Source organism: Malaclemys terrapin, chromosome 1 (assembly GCF_027887155.1).
Source record: "Malaclemys terrapin pileata isolate rMalTer1 chromosome 1, rMalTer1.hap1, whole genome shotgun sequence".
In the NCBI taxonomy this organism is placed as follows: domain Eukaryota; kingdom Metazoa; phylum Chordata; order Testudines; family Emydidae; genus Malaclemys; species Malaclemys terrapin.
Window position 1 is genome coordinate 89099361 of NC_071505.1, and position 18305 is coordinate 89117665.

General features: G+C 43.3%; 1 protein-coding gene across 2 annotated transcripts in view; it reads right to left on the reverse strand.

Annotated features, from left to right (window-relative positions):
- The window catches only part of LOC128838139 (guanylyl cyclase C-like), a 145847-nt gene that overhangs the window by 10061 nt on the left and 117481 nt on the right, over positions 1–18305 (reverse strand). For both annotated transcript variants that reach the window (XM_054030063.1, XM_054030055.1), the window contains exons 18-25: positions 17490–17627; positions 11917–12005; positions 10536–10627; positions 8938–9096; positions 3824–4016; positions 3251–3425; positions 2080–2178; positions 1233–1327 (exon numbers count right to left, since the gene is read on the reverse strand). In XM_054030063.1, coding sequence (XP_053886038.1) covers positions 1233–1327; positions 2080–2178; positions 3251–3425; positions 3824–4016; positions 8938–9096; positions 10536–10627; positions 11917–12005; positions 17490–17627 — 1040 coding nt within the window. The remainder of the gene's footprint in view (positions 1–1232; positions 1328–2079; positions 2179–3250; positions 3426–3823; positions 4017–8937; positions 9097–10535; positions 10628–11916; positions 12006–17489; positions 17628–18305) is intronic.

Sequence of the window (18305 nt, forward strand, 5' to 3'; positions counted from 1 at the left end):
TCACTGGAGGAAGGCTGCTCAGATCCTGACTCAGGCATTGGAGAAGAATATGTTTCTTGAACATGAAGAGCATTCATCAGGGGAGACTGCAGGATAGGTGATACCAGGAGATCTGCTGTTTGAGTAAATTGAAATGGTGAGGCTCCTGCGTGAGGTGAAAGCTGAGCAGGGGGAGGCTGCCGTGCAGGAGCATTCCTCTGAGCAGGGGTTTTGCCTGTGACCTCCCTGTCAGACTGCACCGCGGGGGTCGGTGCCGCGGTCGGTGCCGGGCAGGCAACATCAGCCTGCAGGGGATCAGGCATGTTGTAAAATGTCGGCACCGCGTCCGTCGCGGTGCCGAACGGTGCCATAATAGAGGCAGGCAACTGGAAGCCTGATGCCTCGGCACCGGAACCTCGCGCCGCCGCCGCAGCCTCAGGTGGCTTTCGCGCGGTTCCTGAGGAGCCCGGCTCATCAAAGTTGCTGAGGCGAGGAAACACAGGCAGGGAGACCGTTGATCTGCCTGGAGAAACCTTGTGCCTCATAACCTTCTTTGGTGAAGAAGGCTGCCCCTTCTTTGTAGATTTTTTCAGTTTTTTTGAGGCAGGGGGCTGTGGCGGGTAGTGGAGCCGGATTCAGCGCCTGGGTCTGAAACTGACCCGATAGACTTTTGCAGGAGGAGCAGTTTAAGTCTAAGCTCCCTGTCCTTCCGTGCCCTGGAACTGAGTTTACAGCAGTGGGCACATTTTTGGGGAATGTGGGCTTTCCCCAAACATTTTATACACTTTGAGTGGCCATCTGATAGCAGGATAGCTTCCTTGCATGTAGCACAGCGCTTGAAGCCTGTGGAGCCCGGCATGGCCGAAGCGGCCGCGGCTGACAGAATTTTTTTTTTTTTTTTGTAACAGATAAACGAGGTAATTAACTACACTAACAAAGAACAGACAACAAACTAGTTACTAAAAGGGTAATTGTAGCAAGAGTGAGGGATTTCCTAACGAGTCTAATGAGCTCCGTCTCAGGCCGGGGACGGTAGAGAAGGAACTGAGGAGACCGGCCACGCATGCGTACTATCAACCTAGACTCACAGCGGGGGGCAGCCTCTGAGCATGCGTGGCCGCTATGAGTACTGCTGCAAAAATCTCCGAGCAAAGGCGCAGGGACGCACCAACACCTGGAGTGGAGCACCGACAGGGACATCTCTCGAAGAAGAAGTTTCATTCCTGTGTGTTTGTAGGCATGGTATACGTTACCTTCAGGTAAGTCTTTCCTCTCACTTTATACTGGAAATGGCAGTCTGTCCTCTTCAGGATGGCAATAGTAGACCCACTTACATGAATCCGTAAAGCTAAACATAAACAAACAAACAACAAATGTTTGATTCGGAAACAATGCATGAACTTGTTCATTTTCTGTGAAAACCTGTGCTATGGCAAAGGTGTATCTAATTGTCATTGATGTCTTAGGACTCATTCTGTGAGCAAATGACATTAAAGCTACCCATATATTGTTGAACCCAAAAATAACTACTCCATCACATAGCATTATATATGAGGAAAGACTAAAACTACTAAATAATTATAGCTGGACCAACCAATGCCTCAGGATAGAAGTGATAACAGTATTTGTGGGGGAGGGGTAAATATCAAGAAGGGGAAGGAATGGGGAGAAACTGAGCAAAGGGAAGAAAATTTAGGCTGGCTCTCAGGAAACATTCCTAGTTGCAAAACTATTAGACTGTGGGATATTTATTTATTTATATTTAATATAATAACGATGCCTATCCAAGTCACCAGGCGCCCAAACATAATCAATTATGTAATAAATACAGTTAAATTAAATCTCAGCAGCATTAAAATCACCAGTTCCACAGGAACTGAGCCAGTCAGGCACCTACCCCCTTCATCAACTAGGAAGCAAGAACTAGGAATAGGCCTGCATTTTCCAGGGTGGAGTGGAGGAATGGACAATTTGATCTTCTATCAGTAAACGTCTACGCTTTGATGATAAAGTTGTTCTTGGCTGGAGAAGGAACTCTAGATTTGAGCGCACAACTAGACTACTGCCAGATTACACAGAGAGGTGAGCTTCAATTCTTACGTAAACCTGTGGATTCCATCCTTGAAGCTGTGTTAACTGTGTCTCCAAATAAACAATAACGAGGCATCTTAATCCCAACCACACCAGCAGCACATGGACCTGAAAGCAGAGGACAGGGCAGGGAAAGAGGAAGACAGAGAGGCTGTTATTCCATGGGGATTCAGAGAAGCCCTTGAGGTCTCAGACATGCCAGAAAGAAACTGAAATTTAGGAATTAGCATGATGCCAACAGAACTATGGGAGTTATCTGTTAGTGTCCTGGGGTGGGTGAGTGGTCTCATCTGGAAGATGGCACTTCTAGTAGCAGAGCAGGGGCATTGGGGTCAGCACTGATTGAAAGCACTATCTACATCACTTTGTACAGTGTCTGGAGGTCTAACATCCAAGTGTAGACCAGGCCTGTCTCTGTTCAGCTTGTAAAATATATTAAATGTATTAAATATATTAAAAGTACTATTTGAATATATTTCTGTACAGACAAAAATGCAGAAGTATTAGCATAATTCCTAAGTGACAGCTCCGGAAGCAGGGGTTGGAAAGAATTAACTTAATTATGGAGAAGTTTCTGGTGATGTCTTTAGGGCCTTCCCAAATAAATGAATTGTTATATTCCTTCTCTGGTGGTGGACATAAACAACAGAGTACTGAAACAAGCAAAAATAAAAAGATAAAGTTTCCCCAAGTACTTGGGTTCTTTGGATTATCCACAATGCCACTCTAATAAAGTAATTCAAAAATTGATTCTCAAGTGGGCCTGGTGAGAACATTTGCCTCAAAAGTATTTAATGTAGGCCTGCTTTTCAGTGGGGGAGCAAAGGTCTCTAAGGACTCAGGTGGGTATAATGTCACCAACTCAATCTCATAAGGAACTACAGAGGTTGGTTTGCTCAGCTACCAACCTAGACAGAGATGGGGTTGTTAAATGGTATGGGAGCAAGCCAATAGTCTATTTAAGTCCACTGCCCTTCCTCCAACAACGGTCTTTTATACCTGATGCTTTCGAGGAAGGTGACTGACAGTGCTTCTGGCCAGTTGTGTGTCATGCTATACCACAGTCCTCACAGAGAATCAGTTTATGAATAATGAAGCATGAGCACTTTTAATCACTGTTTACTTTTTGATCTAGATAGAATAGCTATGTCATTCATGTTCAGATGCCATGACCCCATACCAGAGTGAATCCCTATGCGAATCCAAACAGGCAGGCCTGGAAGATGTCGTAATTCAAAGGACCCCATGAAACTAAGGATATCCAGTGCCATCATAGAGATGTCCACTGCGTGGTGGTTGCCGTTTCTCTTTGGTAAGCCACTCACCACCATGTATGCATCACCAATGGTCTCCACCTGTGGAAACACGATTAACAGTTACAATTTCCAGTTACTGTTAGATACATATAAATTGCAGATGGAAAAGGCCTCTTAGAGTCATCTTGTTGATCTCTTCTTTGAAAATGAAGGGTTGCCAAATTCCTTCCAATTAGATGACATCTTTCTGGTAGTGAAGTGCTCAGTACACAGCATTCTAGGTAATAAATCTGGGACCACTTGGTATCAAAAACCATTTACAGAGAGCTATGTGAAGCACATTAGAGAGATGTAATCTTGCCCTGTACTTCTCTCATTTGTCTTTACTTAGCATACTGGTTTTGAGCCTTTGTTACCAAATTCTATTCCCAATTACTCTGTCTGTGATGTTTTATGTACCCTGATTATTATTTAAGTGTAAGTGAGGCTCTGTTCACCTTGTAAACATCATGATGGTCGAGAATGTGGTCAAAGTTCTTATAGATGTCATTGAGCATGTCCACTACTTCCATGGGGGTGCTGTATTGGCATAGCGTGGTGAAGCCGACAATGTCGCTGAAGTAGATGGTGACTGCTTCAAACAGCTCTGGCTCTACCCGCCCAGTTTCCTTCAAAGATTTTACCACTGGCCTGTGAAGAAAGGTGGAAGGGAAATGGAGATAAATATACCTTCTGCTTTAGAGGACAACTCAGCCTCCTAGACCTGACAGCAGTAAGTGTTCCAGAAACAGAAGTTTGATAAGTAAACAAACCAACCTTCTGGTGATGAGTTCAACAGGCACTTGGAAAGTCTGACACACTAGCATTTCTGGCTACAAGAGCCTTCTAGATTATGAGCTCTTATTTAGATTGTAAACTTCTTGGGGAAGAGACTTTTCTTATATTTTTGTAAAATGCTATGCATCTCTATGCCTCCCTATATATAATAACTGAGAAAATCCAGAAACAAGACTGGATGAGGCAGGCAATCTCCTCCCAAGACTTGCTCTCAAGTTTCTAGCTTGAAATTGTGCAAACTAAAGCCAAGGAAACACAGGGCTTGTCTACATGGCCCCACAGTTTTGACTATCGAGGTGCGAATTGCAGCACACACTTGTGTGCTATGCTATAATTCCCCTGTGTGGATGCTGTGGGTGCAATCTAAAAGGTATCTAGTTTGTACTAAGTAAGTCCTGTTTAAAGAGAACTATGTTAATGTGAAGTAGTTAGTTCACGCCTGCAGCATCCATATGGAGAAGTTACAGCAAAACACACTAGAGTGTGCTTCAATTCACACCCTCATCGTGCAAACTGCAGGGCTGTATAGACATAGCCATACTGCTTTCTACTTCATTCCAATCTGTCTGGTGAGCATCTGACAGCTTTGGAAGTTGAATCCAGTTTTCAATGTCCTTTTGTACACATACACTTTCCCTGTACATCTTGTTCTTGACAAGACTGGGGGTGTTTGGCTTGGTGTCCTGGCCAAATTCCATGTTGGTTAATTACATTCTACCTCCCTGAATTCCCACTCCCATTTCAGTTGTCAATGGCAGTCTGTCATTCTTCACATCCTAGAGCTTTGGAAGTATATTAAACTAAAGCACACGGACCATTTTAGTGAAAAATAAGAGTGTCTACACGGGGAGCAAAATAGATAGTGTGCTTTAAATTCACACCCTAGTTTCTCCACACTAAATTCCATATGTAGACAAGACCTTAGTGTTGTTGTTTGCTGTTAAAACTGCTGCCATATGCCACCACAGAGGTGGTTGCATTTCTGTAGAAGGTAAATTGATTCTCATATATATCATTTGTAAAGCTTGTAAAAAACTTCAGGATCCTTGAGGATGAAAGGAGCTAAAGATATGTAAACATTACATTCAAAATTCACTGGTTATGTCACCTCATTAACTGAAAAGTCATCTTAAAAATAGGTGTTAAATTAATGTTGTGAAATGTTTGTTCACTGTACTCCCAAGGACCTCATTCCATCCTCAAGCTAGTTTTTCAATCAGTTTGTCCATCATGTATAATGATTACATGAAGTCTGGAAATTCATGATGTTTCATATTATTTCCAGATTGTTTAGCCCTCTGTTCGCATATGGCACCTACAGGTCTCCCTCTAGAATCCTCCTGTAAGTCTTTCAGATGTGACACCTAGATATACTGAGGAGGACTGGTTTGGCCAATTCTAGGCAAACAACCCTCTTAAACATCATTAGCATTCAAATAGATCAGTTATTTTATTGGTCATGCTGAGACATGCAGAAGCTAGAAAGTGCTCATCTATTGCAAGAGAAATTTAAATACTTCAGTTACAAATCTTAACTACAGGTGAATCAGAAAGGGCTTGCCACAATACCACCCTTCTTCACTCAACCACACTTTACAGATAAGAAATTGGGATATAACTACACTACGGAGACTATATCGGCATAGTTAAATGGCCATAGCTATGCCGGCATAACCCTGTAGCGTAGATGCAGCCTCCACCAACTGAAGGGGATTTTCTGTTGATGTAGGAATACCAGTTCCCTAAACAATGGTATTCTTCCATCAACATAGCTGTGTCAACACTGAGGATTAGGTCACTATAGCTATGTCGGTCAGGGAGGTGCTTTTTCACACCCCTGACTGATGTATCTATGTCAACCTAATTTTTAAGTGTAGACCAAGCCTGGATTTTTTTCTCCCATCTTTTAAATCATTAAGCAGTATTTTAATTTTAGATCAGATCTGGGGGGTTTTGAGCCTCTGCAGGTACTTCCTAGTTAAGGCTCTCATTTAGCAAATAATTTTAACTTTAACAATGTGCTTAAGTGATACGCTGAATTGGGGCCTTAGACAGGGACTTCCTGGGCACTGGCCGGTCAGAGCAGTTCCTAGATAGCTGACAAACTCTGTTGAAACTTTTAATCTCTGTCTGTGCAAACAATGTCACATTTTCCCTCTCTGCTATACATTTTCCCCAAATATCCTGTATGGGGAATCAGAAAAAAAGAGTAGAGTGCAGAGGGAACTGGAAGCCCTGCAAATTTACCATCTGCTGAGCTGGGTAGATGGAGGAAATAGAACAGAGGAGAAGTGGAAGCAGCCTTTGATTCTCTGATTCAAAGAAATACAGGATCAGTGTTAGGATAACTTCCATCTTTTAAAAGAGAGCGAATATCTTTAAATAAACCGCAAGTGAGAACTTGCAAAATGGTAGACGACTTTTATGATAATAATTTTAGGTTTCTCTAGAGTCATTCATCTTGGAGGATCCCAAAGCACTTTACACACTGTGGGTATAAGGATTATTTCATCCACTACTAAATACAATTATTTCTGGGACAGAATATGGCAACTCATTAGTAGCAGATAAGGAAAACAATGCTTCCATTTTAGAAAGAACAAAGACTTTCTCCAAATGAAACTGAAGGCTGATTTTAGATTAGCAGAATATAATTCTCCAATTTGGAATTTGTTAGGACCACCAACACTGACCACATCCCCATTCATGTAAACAGTGACATTCAGTTATGTTTATGAATTTACTTTGATTTATAACTCTAATACCAACAGACACACATTTAAAGCTCTGAGTGTCCTCACAACAAATTAAAATCACAATATCAAATACAAGCATAAATTACATTGCTCTCACTTTTTCCATCCACCTCATCTACAAATGGACCTTGTAGCATGTGATGAGGTATACCAGGCCTTCCCCGCCCCCGTGCTGGATGCTTCACCACCCTGGCAAATCTGCCCAAAGGCAGAGTGTCACCTGGGAAAGTGGGGCCATGAGTGCAGATCTCTGAGCATGGCCTAGAGAAGCCACTCAGGTTCTGGTACTGGCAGAACCAATAAGACTTGATCCTTCAGTAGTTAGAAGAGCCCTGAGGAGGCAGTCAACAATCAGACTCACCTGTCTGCTTCTGCTAAGAGAGAGCATGGGGGGAAGCTGGAGCAGGAGAGCAGCTCCCCAGTGTTAACCCAAACCATCCATGACCAGGTCAGAGGCTCACAATTTGACCTCACCTTCAGTTTAAGCATGCAACAAACTTTTCATTTTTATTGAGAGTTTAAAAGCCCAGGTGGCCATTTCTTTAAATTAATTTCAACTAACTGTTACTCATCTAGCAAAGGCATACGGCACAAGATGCCTTGCTCCTGGCAAGCTGTGACATAGCTTCTCTGGAAAGCTAGCTGATCTGGCAGACCAGGTGAGAAGCATGATCCAGAGCAGATCAGGCTTCACAGAGAATGACCTGTTGACAGCCCCATTTCTTCTGTAACAAGGGCTTCTGTTGACCACAATTGCAGCAGTACAGTTTAGGGAGAGAGGTGGTCTTATGGGCAACCAAGTCCCAAACTATTTAGTACTTTATAGGTGAAACCCAACCCTTCAGCTCCACTTGGATCCCAACAGGCAGCCAGTGCAGATCCCAGAGCACCAGCATTATGTGCTCTTAATGTGAAATTCCACTCACTAAGCAGGCAGCTGCATTCTGCACCAGCTTCAGTTTCCAAGTGATCTCAGCTCATTAGAGTAGTCTAGGCTGAAAGTGAGAGAAGCATGAACAATGGTGGTGAAGTCTGCCTGCATCTGAAAGAAACTGTCCTATTCATCTCACCAGATACAAGACTCTTGGCTATAGCTTCTAGCAAAGCACCCTGGAGCAGTCGTCAATCTAACAAAACACCCATATTACCAACATGTTCCATAAATGGCTGTTGGTCCATTTGGGGATCTGATATAATCTTTGCAAATTCTTTTGATAGTTTCCCTCAACCCACTCAACCTCAACTTCAATCTTATGTCTGTGATGCTTCAGCCAGCTAGCTCTCAGCTAGCTTTCCACAAACAAATCTTTCTTTGCCTCCTGCACAGCCATGGCATCATAAAACTGTAAAAGTTCTTAATGTTCCAGTTAGTCTAATTAGCACAAAACTTCCTCCTGAAGTGCTCTAGCAGTCACCCCACTTGCTCCCCTCTTGCAAGTCATCTGTAAACCATGGCAGCGTAGGAGATGAAAAAACTGTATGAAAGAGCATGTTGGGCAAACTATATTAATAGCTGTGGACAAAAAAATCATTATAAAGTTCAACCAGGCCATGAATATTATGGTCTGCTGGCAAAACAGCATTTTCAATCAGAGCCCTGCAGAACCAAACCAAATCCATCACCCCAAGAGGAGAGGACTGTCCTAATGTGGGTTAATAGTCAGTAAAGGCTACATGGTAAAGACATGGGATCTTTAATTACCTTACAAGTTCAGGACCTAAGTTCTACAGCCCATTTGAAAGGTGATAATACCAATCATAGGCAAAAAAGAATGAAAATGGGCCAAATTCTGCTTTTAGTCACTTGTTATAACTCACAGAATAATTTAGCCCATTTTGTCTGACCTGGATCTCTGGAGGCAAGCACTGTGAACTGTGGAGCAAATATTATTCACGCCTTCATGCTCACTGTGGTTGGAGCCTTCCACAATGATTCTGATGCATTACACACCAGTGGGTCTCACAGTCAATACTGAACGCTTCCTACTGCATGGAAACCCCTCCTAGTCAATACTCACCGTGGGAGCAGCATGAAATTAAGCCTGTCCGCTCTGTCCCTTTCTGCCTTGTATAGCTCCGTCCTCTCCTCTACCAGATGCTCTAGGTTCCGGGAATACAGCTGCAGACGCCGGATCAAGGTATCCATGTAGCTTTCATTGGTCTGACTATGGTAGTTACTGGGAACAGTGGTTGGGAAAAGGATGAAGAAAGCACATTGGCAGGACAAGGGCAAAAGTGAGCTACAGAAGGTTATTTCAGAGTGTGGCTTCCTTGCGGTTAGAATGGAAATTGCTCAAAGCTCATAATTTCACCTCTTAGCAAAGGTCTTATTCTTAAGGCATAAAGGCATAAGGCCCACTCAGGTCACCCTGCCTTGCTAATTTTCTGAGCCCCAGTTCTCCTGGCCCTGCTAATCTCCATAGTTTCAGGTCACTTAAAATAACCTGAGACACAAATATTCAATGGGAGAGAGTACCGTGGAAAGCGAGAATCCTGAGAAGGAGCTAGAGGTGATAGGAGGCAGCAAATTAGATATGAATTTGCAGTGGGACATAGCACCAAAAAAAAAAGCCAATGCAATTTTGGGTTGCCTTATCACGAAATGGGGAAGTAAGAGGCTATGGGTCCATTCACTTATTTACTCATTGAGATCTGCTGGTTTCCACTGGTGGAACCTGGACTGAAGACTCCCATCAATGGACCATCTGCCAGAAGCAGAGATGATATAGCACAAGCCAATCATAATCTCTGCTTCACTTGGGGTCCTGAGCTAGCAGATGCAGCCTATGAAGTGGATGGGGCCAAGATGGCTGGAAGATCCAATAATTTGGATTCTGATGGAAACTGCCTTTTCCCCAAACAAAACATCCATGTTAAGGTGGCAGCGGAACCAACTGCCCTCCCCTGCGGTAAGCCTCCCTCTAATGCAACTGCTGCAGTTGTTGGGCATGAATTGTGTGTTCCTCCATGCCCCTGGAGGTGAATCTAACTATTTTTCTGCACTTCTTTGGTGTGACCTCATCTGGAATGTTGTGTTCAGTTATGGACACCACATTATCAGAACAATAATGACAATCTGGAAGAAGTTCAGAGAAGAGCAACAAAAATATAAGCATGTGGCTGGTGGGACAGACTTATGGGGATAGGTTTAAAAGTTGTGAAATGGTCTCTGAAGGGAAGTGGCTGAAAACCCATTGCTTGGGACTTTTAAATAACTAGATTAGAAAAAGTATGACAGGGAACTCATTTCACTCAAACCCTATAATTACCTTACTCTGGGTAACCTGATCTTTTCAATCACCTCACTTTGTGGTCATCTGAATCCATTAATATCACCAAAACAAGTCATCTAAACTTTCTAATCATCTCATCCCCAGAATATCCAACTGCATTAATTTCCTGAAATCTGGACATCATGACCCATTATCGGACACTTGGGTAGTCCCTATTTACACAATGTAATAATTTGGGCTCTGGGTGATCATCTCTCTCACACACCCACACCTGCTCCAGTCAGTGAGCTCTGTTTTTCCACTGATTGAGTCATGTTGCATCAGAATACACACCTATAACTATCAGCTTCCAAGTAGCTGGGAGTTTGGAACACAGTGCTTACCTGAATATTTTAGCCAGAGTGCTCTCAATTTTCTTAAAGTCAGGCCTTTTCTCTGGATCTTCCTCCCAGCAACTTTTTACAAGCATACACACCTGAGAATGTACAACCCCGGAAAAATTCAGGTGAGTAGTTGCAAAGAATGGTAATAGGGTTAAACAGCAAGACCAGGATCTGTTCACTAGTCAATATGGAATTCCTCTCCCATCCCTTTTGGCCAGTAACTTATTAAAATGTGACCAATTGTTATTAATCTGTGACCAGGGAATTCATTATAGGCACCTTACAGCAACACTCACTTCACGTTAGCCACTAGTCAGCAGCCAGATGATACTGACCTTCAGTAATGGCTACCAACCTGAACAGAATTTGAATCAGTGGTCCATAAATGAAAGCCAAATGAAAGGATCCAATCCCCCAACCTGGTACCAGACTGTAATTATTGACCTAGAAGTGAAAGCCTTAGTAATTCCATCCCCAATTCCCTGAGCTTGGGTCCTGGCTGGAACTGGTGACTCAGAGATAAAAAGTCATGCTGTTACCAGTCCTCTGAGATATCCACTTTAGTGTTTAATGATTATTGTGGTTTAATAATATCAACATTTTTAAAGACATACTACTGTAATATAGAAATTAATACTGTACTACTGTTTGAAAGTGTTGTCAAAAGATAAGAGTAGCCCTTTCCCAAATAGTTACATAGACCCCATAAATCACTCTACTTAAGAATATAGGATTTGCCACACTGGATCAGATGATCCATTAATGAAGTCCAGTATCTGGGCTCTTGTCATGTTGAATCAGATGATTAATCAGTTAGCCCAGTTATCCCACCTGCAGAATTGGCTAATAGCTGATGCTTCAGACAAAGGTAAAACTCCCTCCCCTTGATGCATCTGGACAGGACGAACAGTCACTTGTGCCATACTAAACATTCATGTGTTCCTTAAAATGAAAAAGGGGTCTTCTTTGTCCCATATCTCCCATCAAAAATGTAATGCAATAAAATAATAATAATTCTAAAAGTGGGGAAAATATCCTGTGATTTGTTTGCTTTTTTTTTTCCTTTTCTTTTCCAGTGGATTGGCAAACGCTTCCCACTGGACACCATGTGAATTCAGAAAGACCCACCCTTAACACATGTTGTAGTTGTTGGAAGCCACCAGGTGCAGAAGAAGGAAATGCTGTGTTATGGGCACTGGAGTGAGGAGGAAAGAAGTCCAGAGAATTACATTTCACTGCACTGATGTTAATTATGGGACATTTTTTCTTCCTGAAAGGCCACAGCATTGGAACATACAGTGTGTATAGCCTTCATCCTCCCACACCAGCCATCTCTGGCCTGGCTAGAAGCATTTCCTCTTTTCCTTTAGTGTAGGCTTACTTCCAGCTCTCCTTCTCCTGCAGTCTCTAGGATCAGGTCTGGGCGGAAGGGTCTAACTCCTTTGCCACTCTCCACTCTGTAAAGTTTCTCTAACAAAAAAAAAAAGTGCAATATTTAAACAACAAAGTGGTAGTGCATTTCTGGGTGAGTTCAGTATGCCAAGGTAGTTTTCTACATAGAGATGGGTCCAAAGCAAAAGCATGGCTCTGGACACCCATGTTTTTTTATTTGATCTGAACTTTTGGAGGGGGGGGGGAGGGGTTCTAGTTATAAGGCTCAAGGCCAAACCAGAGTGACTTGAAGCCACCTGAGAAATGAAAGGAACAGGAATGTACATGGGCATGTATTGGGCATGACAGACATAGACATGACAACTTCCCAAGTGGGCAGTAACCATATTAGTTCCTTTCTCAGGATGGGGTGTACCCATAGTAAAAGGCAATGTGAGAAGCCCATTAGGATATTATGGCCTGATTTTCAGAAGCGCAGAGCAAAATCTCACAACGGCTTTTGGAGCTGCAGAGCTCAGTCCCTTTAAAAATCAGAGCATTAATATATATGAGTATAATTTTGAAACATAGCAGTTTGTCGTCTTATTTGTACCCATAAGCAGGAAGACACTGTCCCACCCTACCAAAACTCTCTGACTCCTGGACATGTCAGAATCCAGGTCATGTTTTCAAAACTCATTCATACTGTGACATCAACAAACTATTAGCTTGCTTCCTAACATGCAATAATGGATGTTCTGCTAACCCAACCATATAAAGGGCTTCTGTAAGAGATATCACAAATGATTCTACACATACAGCAGGGGGATTTTTTGCCTATTACTGGTCCTTCTATCTATCCATTGTGACAGACCCAGACCAGTGAGGTACAGGAGTCTGGTCGAGGGCAAATATACTGGTCACTGGATGAGTAGTTTTCTGTTCCCTGAGTGACCAGAGCAGGGGCTGCACTAGAGTAATCAGGAACCTGCTAGAACCAGTTAAGGTAGGCAGGCTAATTAGGACACCTGGAGCCAATTAAGAAGAAGCTTCTAGAATCAATTAAGGCAGGCTAATCAGGGCACCTGGGTTTTAAAAAGGAGCTCACCCCCCCAGTTTGTGGTGGGAGTGTGAGGAGCTGAGAGGGTGTGCTGCTGGAGGACTGAGGTGCACAAGTGTTATCAGGAGAAGGTTCTGTGGTGAGAATAAGGAAGGGGGGAAGTAGCCCAGGGAGTTGTAGCTGTCATGCAGCTGTTACAGGAGACACTATAGACAGCTGCAGTCCACAGGGCCCTGGGCTGAAACCCAGAGTAGAGGGTGGGCCTGGGTTCTCCCCAATTGACCTAGACAGTGGGTTCTCCCAGAGGGGAAGGTCTCTGGGCTGTTTCCCAACCCACATGGTGAATCTTTGAGGCAAGAAAATTCTCCAATAAGCGCAGGACCTACCAAGATAGAGGAGGAACTTTGTCACACCGCCTAAAATATTTACAGCATGCCAATCATCATAGTATCTAGATGCTTCATTTCAGAAGCAGAATATGACTCAAGTGTAATTCAAAAATTCTTCATTTGTTACCTATCATCTCTGATCCTAGCTAATGAATTAGGCCAAACATTTATAAAAGAGGAACTGTTGAGGGCTTTGAAAACCTTCCTAATAGTGAGTCCCAATCCTCACTGATTCTTGGTAGAATACTATAAAACCTAACCTCTTGGCTGTCTGAATATACACTAAACTTATTTAACCAACTTCTGAAATCAGGATCAATATCAGAACCCATTCCATCAACCACCCATATATCCCTAATACTAAAATAAAGGGAAAAGCTCCATGGAGTGTGGATGTAATCTCATTGCTAAAGAGAAACTTTAAAATCTTAACAAAAGATTGGCCCACAGATTTAAAAAAAGTTACTCGGTGAATCCAGAGTGGCCAAAGAGGCTTCAGGCCCAGTAGACTTAACCATTACTAATATTAGGAGACTATTAAATGTCCTGTCGCCTGTGAGCCAGCTCTTGCAAGAGACATGGATTGCATTCCATGATGCTGAGAAAGCTGTCAGTAAGTTGGTCTAAGCCTACAGGATGGAAACACTAAAGTGATTTGGAATGGACAAAACTTTTCTAAAATGGTGAAGCTTCAAGATAAAACAGGTAAAAGTCAACACAGAGACAGACTGTGACCCTAGTGCCACTAGCTAAGTGGGGGTGGTGGGCAGTGAGAACCCAGGAACATTGTGCCTGAGCTGGCATCGTGCCTTCAGCACAGCAGGAAGAACATGGCTACTGAATCACCTTTTGAAAGAGTGCAACTTGCTCTCTCACCCTCACATGCAGCAAGCCCTGCTCGCTGAAGTATGGAAGGGAGAGTATATCCCTTTCCCCTCTCCACCCATTTTGTGGAGTCCTTTGCCAGTAGTGACAGTACACTTATCAAATCCTTGTGTTTACTGGGATTGTGCCTACCCTAGGGTTACCATACGTCCGGTTTTTCCTGGACATGTCCAGCTTTTTGGCAATCAAACCCCCGTCCGGGGGGAATTGCCGAAAAGCCAAACATGTCTGGGAAAATGCTGGCCGGGCACTTCCTCTCCCGCGGCTGCTCTGCTCCGCTCCTCCCCTCTCAGACTTTCAGAGCCAAGCTGCCCGAGCCAGCGCTACCGGCTTCGGGCAGCCCCCCCCCGCCTCCGGACCCCGAGCCGCCGGCCAGGCACTTCTCCTACTCGGCTCCAGCTGCTCTGCTCCGGCGGCTCCGAGTCCGGAGGCGGGGGGGCTGCACGAAGCCGGTAGCGCTGGCTCAGGCATATTTGTTGTGGTGGAACAATGAGGAGAAGGCTGTCTCCTTTTATTGCTTGGGTGACCTTTGTGGGAGCAACTTCAGCAGATGGGAGAGATCAGTAATCAGATTGATACAACTCAAGAAAAGGATCTGATAAAAACAAGCTGAAGTGTTTGAAATAACCAGCTTGTTCAATGAGCTTGTAGGTAAACATCAGGCAGAAGATAGTGTAATGGTAGGGTTACCATACATCTGGTTTTTCCCAGACATGTCCGGCTTTTCGGCAATCAAACCCCCGTCCGGGAGTCTACACTAGTGGAGTGCCTGACTCTAGAATTGCTGCAGCTGTTTCATGTGGCTGGGAGGGAGGAGGGGGAATGTGGGGCGCTCAGGGGCGGGGGCGGAGACTTTGGGGAGGGGTTGGAATGGGGGCAGGGAAGGGGCGGAGTTGGGTTGTGGCCGGGGCGGGGAAGGGGTGGAGTTGGGGTGGGGCCAGGGCCCCGTGGAGTGTCCTCTTTTTTCAATGTTCAAATATGGTAACCCTAGCCTACCCCCTGCACAAGGAGGAATAAAACTTCTTATACTCTCTGCTCCCAATTGTGCTCCCACACAGAACCGGACATCATTTGACACACAGTATGCTCTTGGACAGGGCTATAAAGATGACCAATATGCCGTGAATATAGTATGTTTAGCTAATGATTCACTATCTTCTAACTAAGTAGAGCACTGTAAACTTTCAAAAATTGGTGGTGATTTTCTTGTTTGTTTTTTAGGCAAACAGAAACCCAAAAGTAAATCTGAAATGTCCCCTCTCCCCAAAATGAGCTTTCTTAAATGTTCATTTGTATTGAGTTAGCAAATGAAAGGCTGATCTGGGCAGGGAGCATGCTGAGTTTACCCCAGAAATTCTTCTAACATGTTTAGAGGGAAAAAGCTAATCGGGAGGCTGAGTTGCTGCTGTACTACGTGTTTAAACAAACACAGGGAGGGTTTGGCAGGATGACTTAGAGGTAGAAAAGGTGTCTGAACTCGTTATCAATATGCAGTCTGGGGAATCCTAAACTCTTACATACATGTGATTATTCTGATTTATAATAGATGGATTCTGGTGTTGTGGCATTATTGAATTTACATCATATAAACAAAATTTGTCCATTTCAGGAACAATACAATGTTGGCTTCCCAATAAAATAAACATCTTCGATATCTGCAGACTTTTCATAGTTAACTTTGTCCATTGTAGGTCCTTTATTCGTATAGCCTTCTATCCGTGTAAACCTAACACAATTATCTCACTGGCCTACAAAGCTTTTGGCAAAGTCTTTTACAAATCAGGCAGATAGAGACCTAAAAGTTGTGCTCATAAAATGAGGAAGGGTCATGCATTGTCCACAATCAGATGAAAACTGGACTAAAGTTAAAATTTTCAGAACTGCCTAAGTGACTAAGAAGCCCACTAGGATGCTCTCTCGTTGACTCCACCTGCGCCTCTCGCCCTCGTGGAGTACCGGAGTCGACGGGAGAGCGCTCAGGGGGTCGATTTATTGTGTAGACAATCGCTGGAGTTAGGCAGCTAACTCATTCAAATCAATGGAAGTAAGGGACTTAACTAACCTGCTTAGGTGCTCTTGAAAATCCCCTAGGCACCTAAATACCTGTGAAGGTCTGGCCCTTGGTGTTTATGCCCTTAATGTAATTGTAGACATTTATCATATCCCCCTTAGCTGTAGAGCTGGTCAGGAATTTTTTGACACAGTTTTTCATCCAAAAATGTTGATTTGTCAAATCCTGTCAAAAGGGCAGTTTTGATTAAAATTTTCTTAGCTTTGACTTGAAATTTCGACTCAAAATAAAAGAGCAAGAGACCCTGGAATAGCCTGCTGGTTATGGCACTCTCTTAGGATGCAGGAGCCATAAGACATCTAGGTTCTAGGGCCTGCTCTGCCTAATTCAGAGCAGAGACCTGAACACAGGTCTACCTCATTCCAGGTGAGTGCCCTAATCATGGAGCTATAGAGTCAGTCTTTCTTTCTGATCCAATGAATATTTAACTTACACGAAGTGGAACAGCTTCAACAGGAGAGATCCACCTTAGAATAGCCTGGAAGCCAATGCACTCAGCTGGGATGTAGATGATCACAGTTCAAGTCTCTGCTCTGAATTAGGCAGAGCAGTGACTTGAACCTAGGTCTCTCATGTCTCCTCCATCTTAGGTGAAGGCCATAAACACTAGGCCAGTGGTTATTCTATAATTGATCATTCTGATTTTTCACAAAAAATTTTCAAAGGTCTCAGTTTTGTCCCACTGTAGCATGGGAAGTTTTTCAAAATCATGAAATTTCACGCAGGACAGCAAAACTGTTTCCTACCCAGTTCTAGTTAGTTGCAGAATTTGGCCAAATGACATATGGGATTTTTGAAAAATCGCCCTACATTTACCATGTCCTCTAGCCCCTGGATTGTTTTCTTGCTATTCTGATCTTCCAGTTTGTCAGACATATAAAAAGTAAGACAGAGGCTATTACCAAGCCACTTATTGCAATGATCTCCACAGCAGTGATCTCAATGGGATTTCACAAATACAAGATTCTGACTTCATTACAGGATGGAACAGAAGCTGGAGGCCTAGGAGACATACCCTTAGATTCTTTATGCATTGCCCAGTGAGAAAAGTAGCAGCTCAAGTACTGAACAGAGACAGTGTTTTTCACTAAAAATTGTGGAAAATGTGACAGTCACAGCCACAACATCCAAATGTTACATTTGTAGCATAAGATAGATGTGGGTTTTAAGTCTTTTACCTTTATGGTCCCGGCAGAAGTTAGTGTAGAAGGTCTCCCTGCGCAAGATGATCTCCTGTGCAATGATTCCATAGCTGTACACATCACCTTTCTGAGACACATCAGCATGACGAAGGTGTTCAGGAGCTGTCCACAGATCTGAGCAGCCAGAAGTGGTAGATACAGAGAGAGATTAAACTGATTTGTGGGAGCTTTTTCAGAACCTCACCCCCTTCATATTGTTTTAATTTTATCTTTTTACTGTTGTTACTCCCATCCCCAGCAGAGCTTGGTATTGTTTAGATATTTGTTCAGCTATTGTGTGGAAGGGCCGACTTCAATACACACTGGATAACTGACTACCAGATATGCCTAGGTTCAAACACAAGTTGTTGAGCTAGATGGAGGAATTACTGGGTGAGGTTCTATGGCCTGTGTTGTGCAGAAGGTCAGATTGGATGGTCATAAGGTCCTTGCTGGCCTTAAATTCCATGAACCTATGAAAATAATCCCCAAATGTTTTTGAGGCTGACAACATCATTGTGTCATAACATCTTTGGCTAGATAACAACATACATGTGTATTTCTTGTACACCAGTCACCATGATATCTAGACATTGTGGTGTTATTCTGCTGTGCCAACCTATCATGACATGTGGATATTGTATCATAATGTAAAGCAAAATCATTCTATTAGCTGCAACACAGCAATCACAATGCAAACACCACCCTGTTGTGATGAAATAACTTTTTGTTTCAAGGGATGAATTCTAACAACCAATAATTCTTCAGTTTGCTTGTAACAACATTTCCCCCTGAGCTATCAGAGAAAGAAGA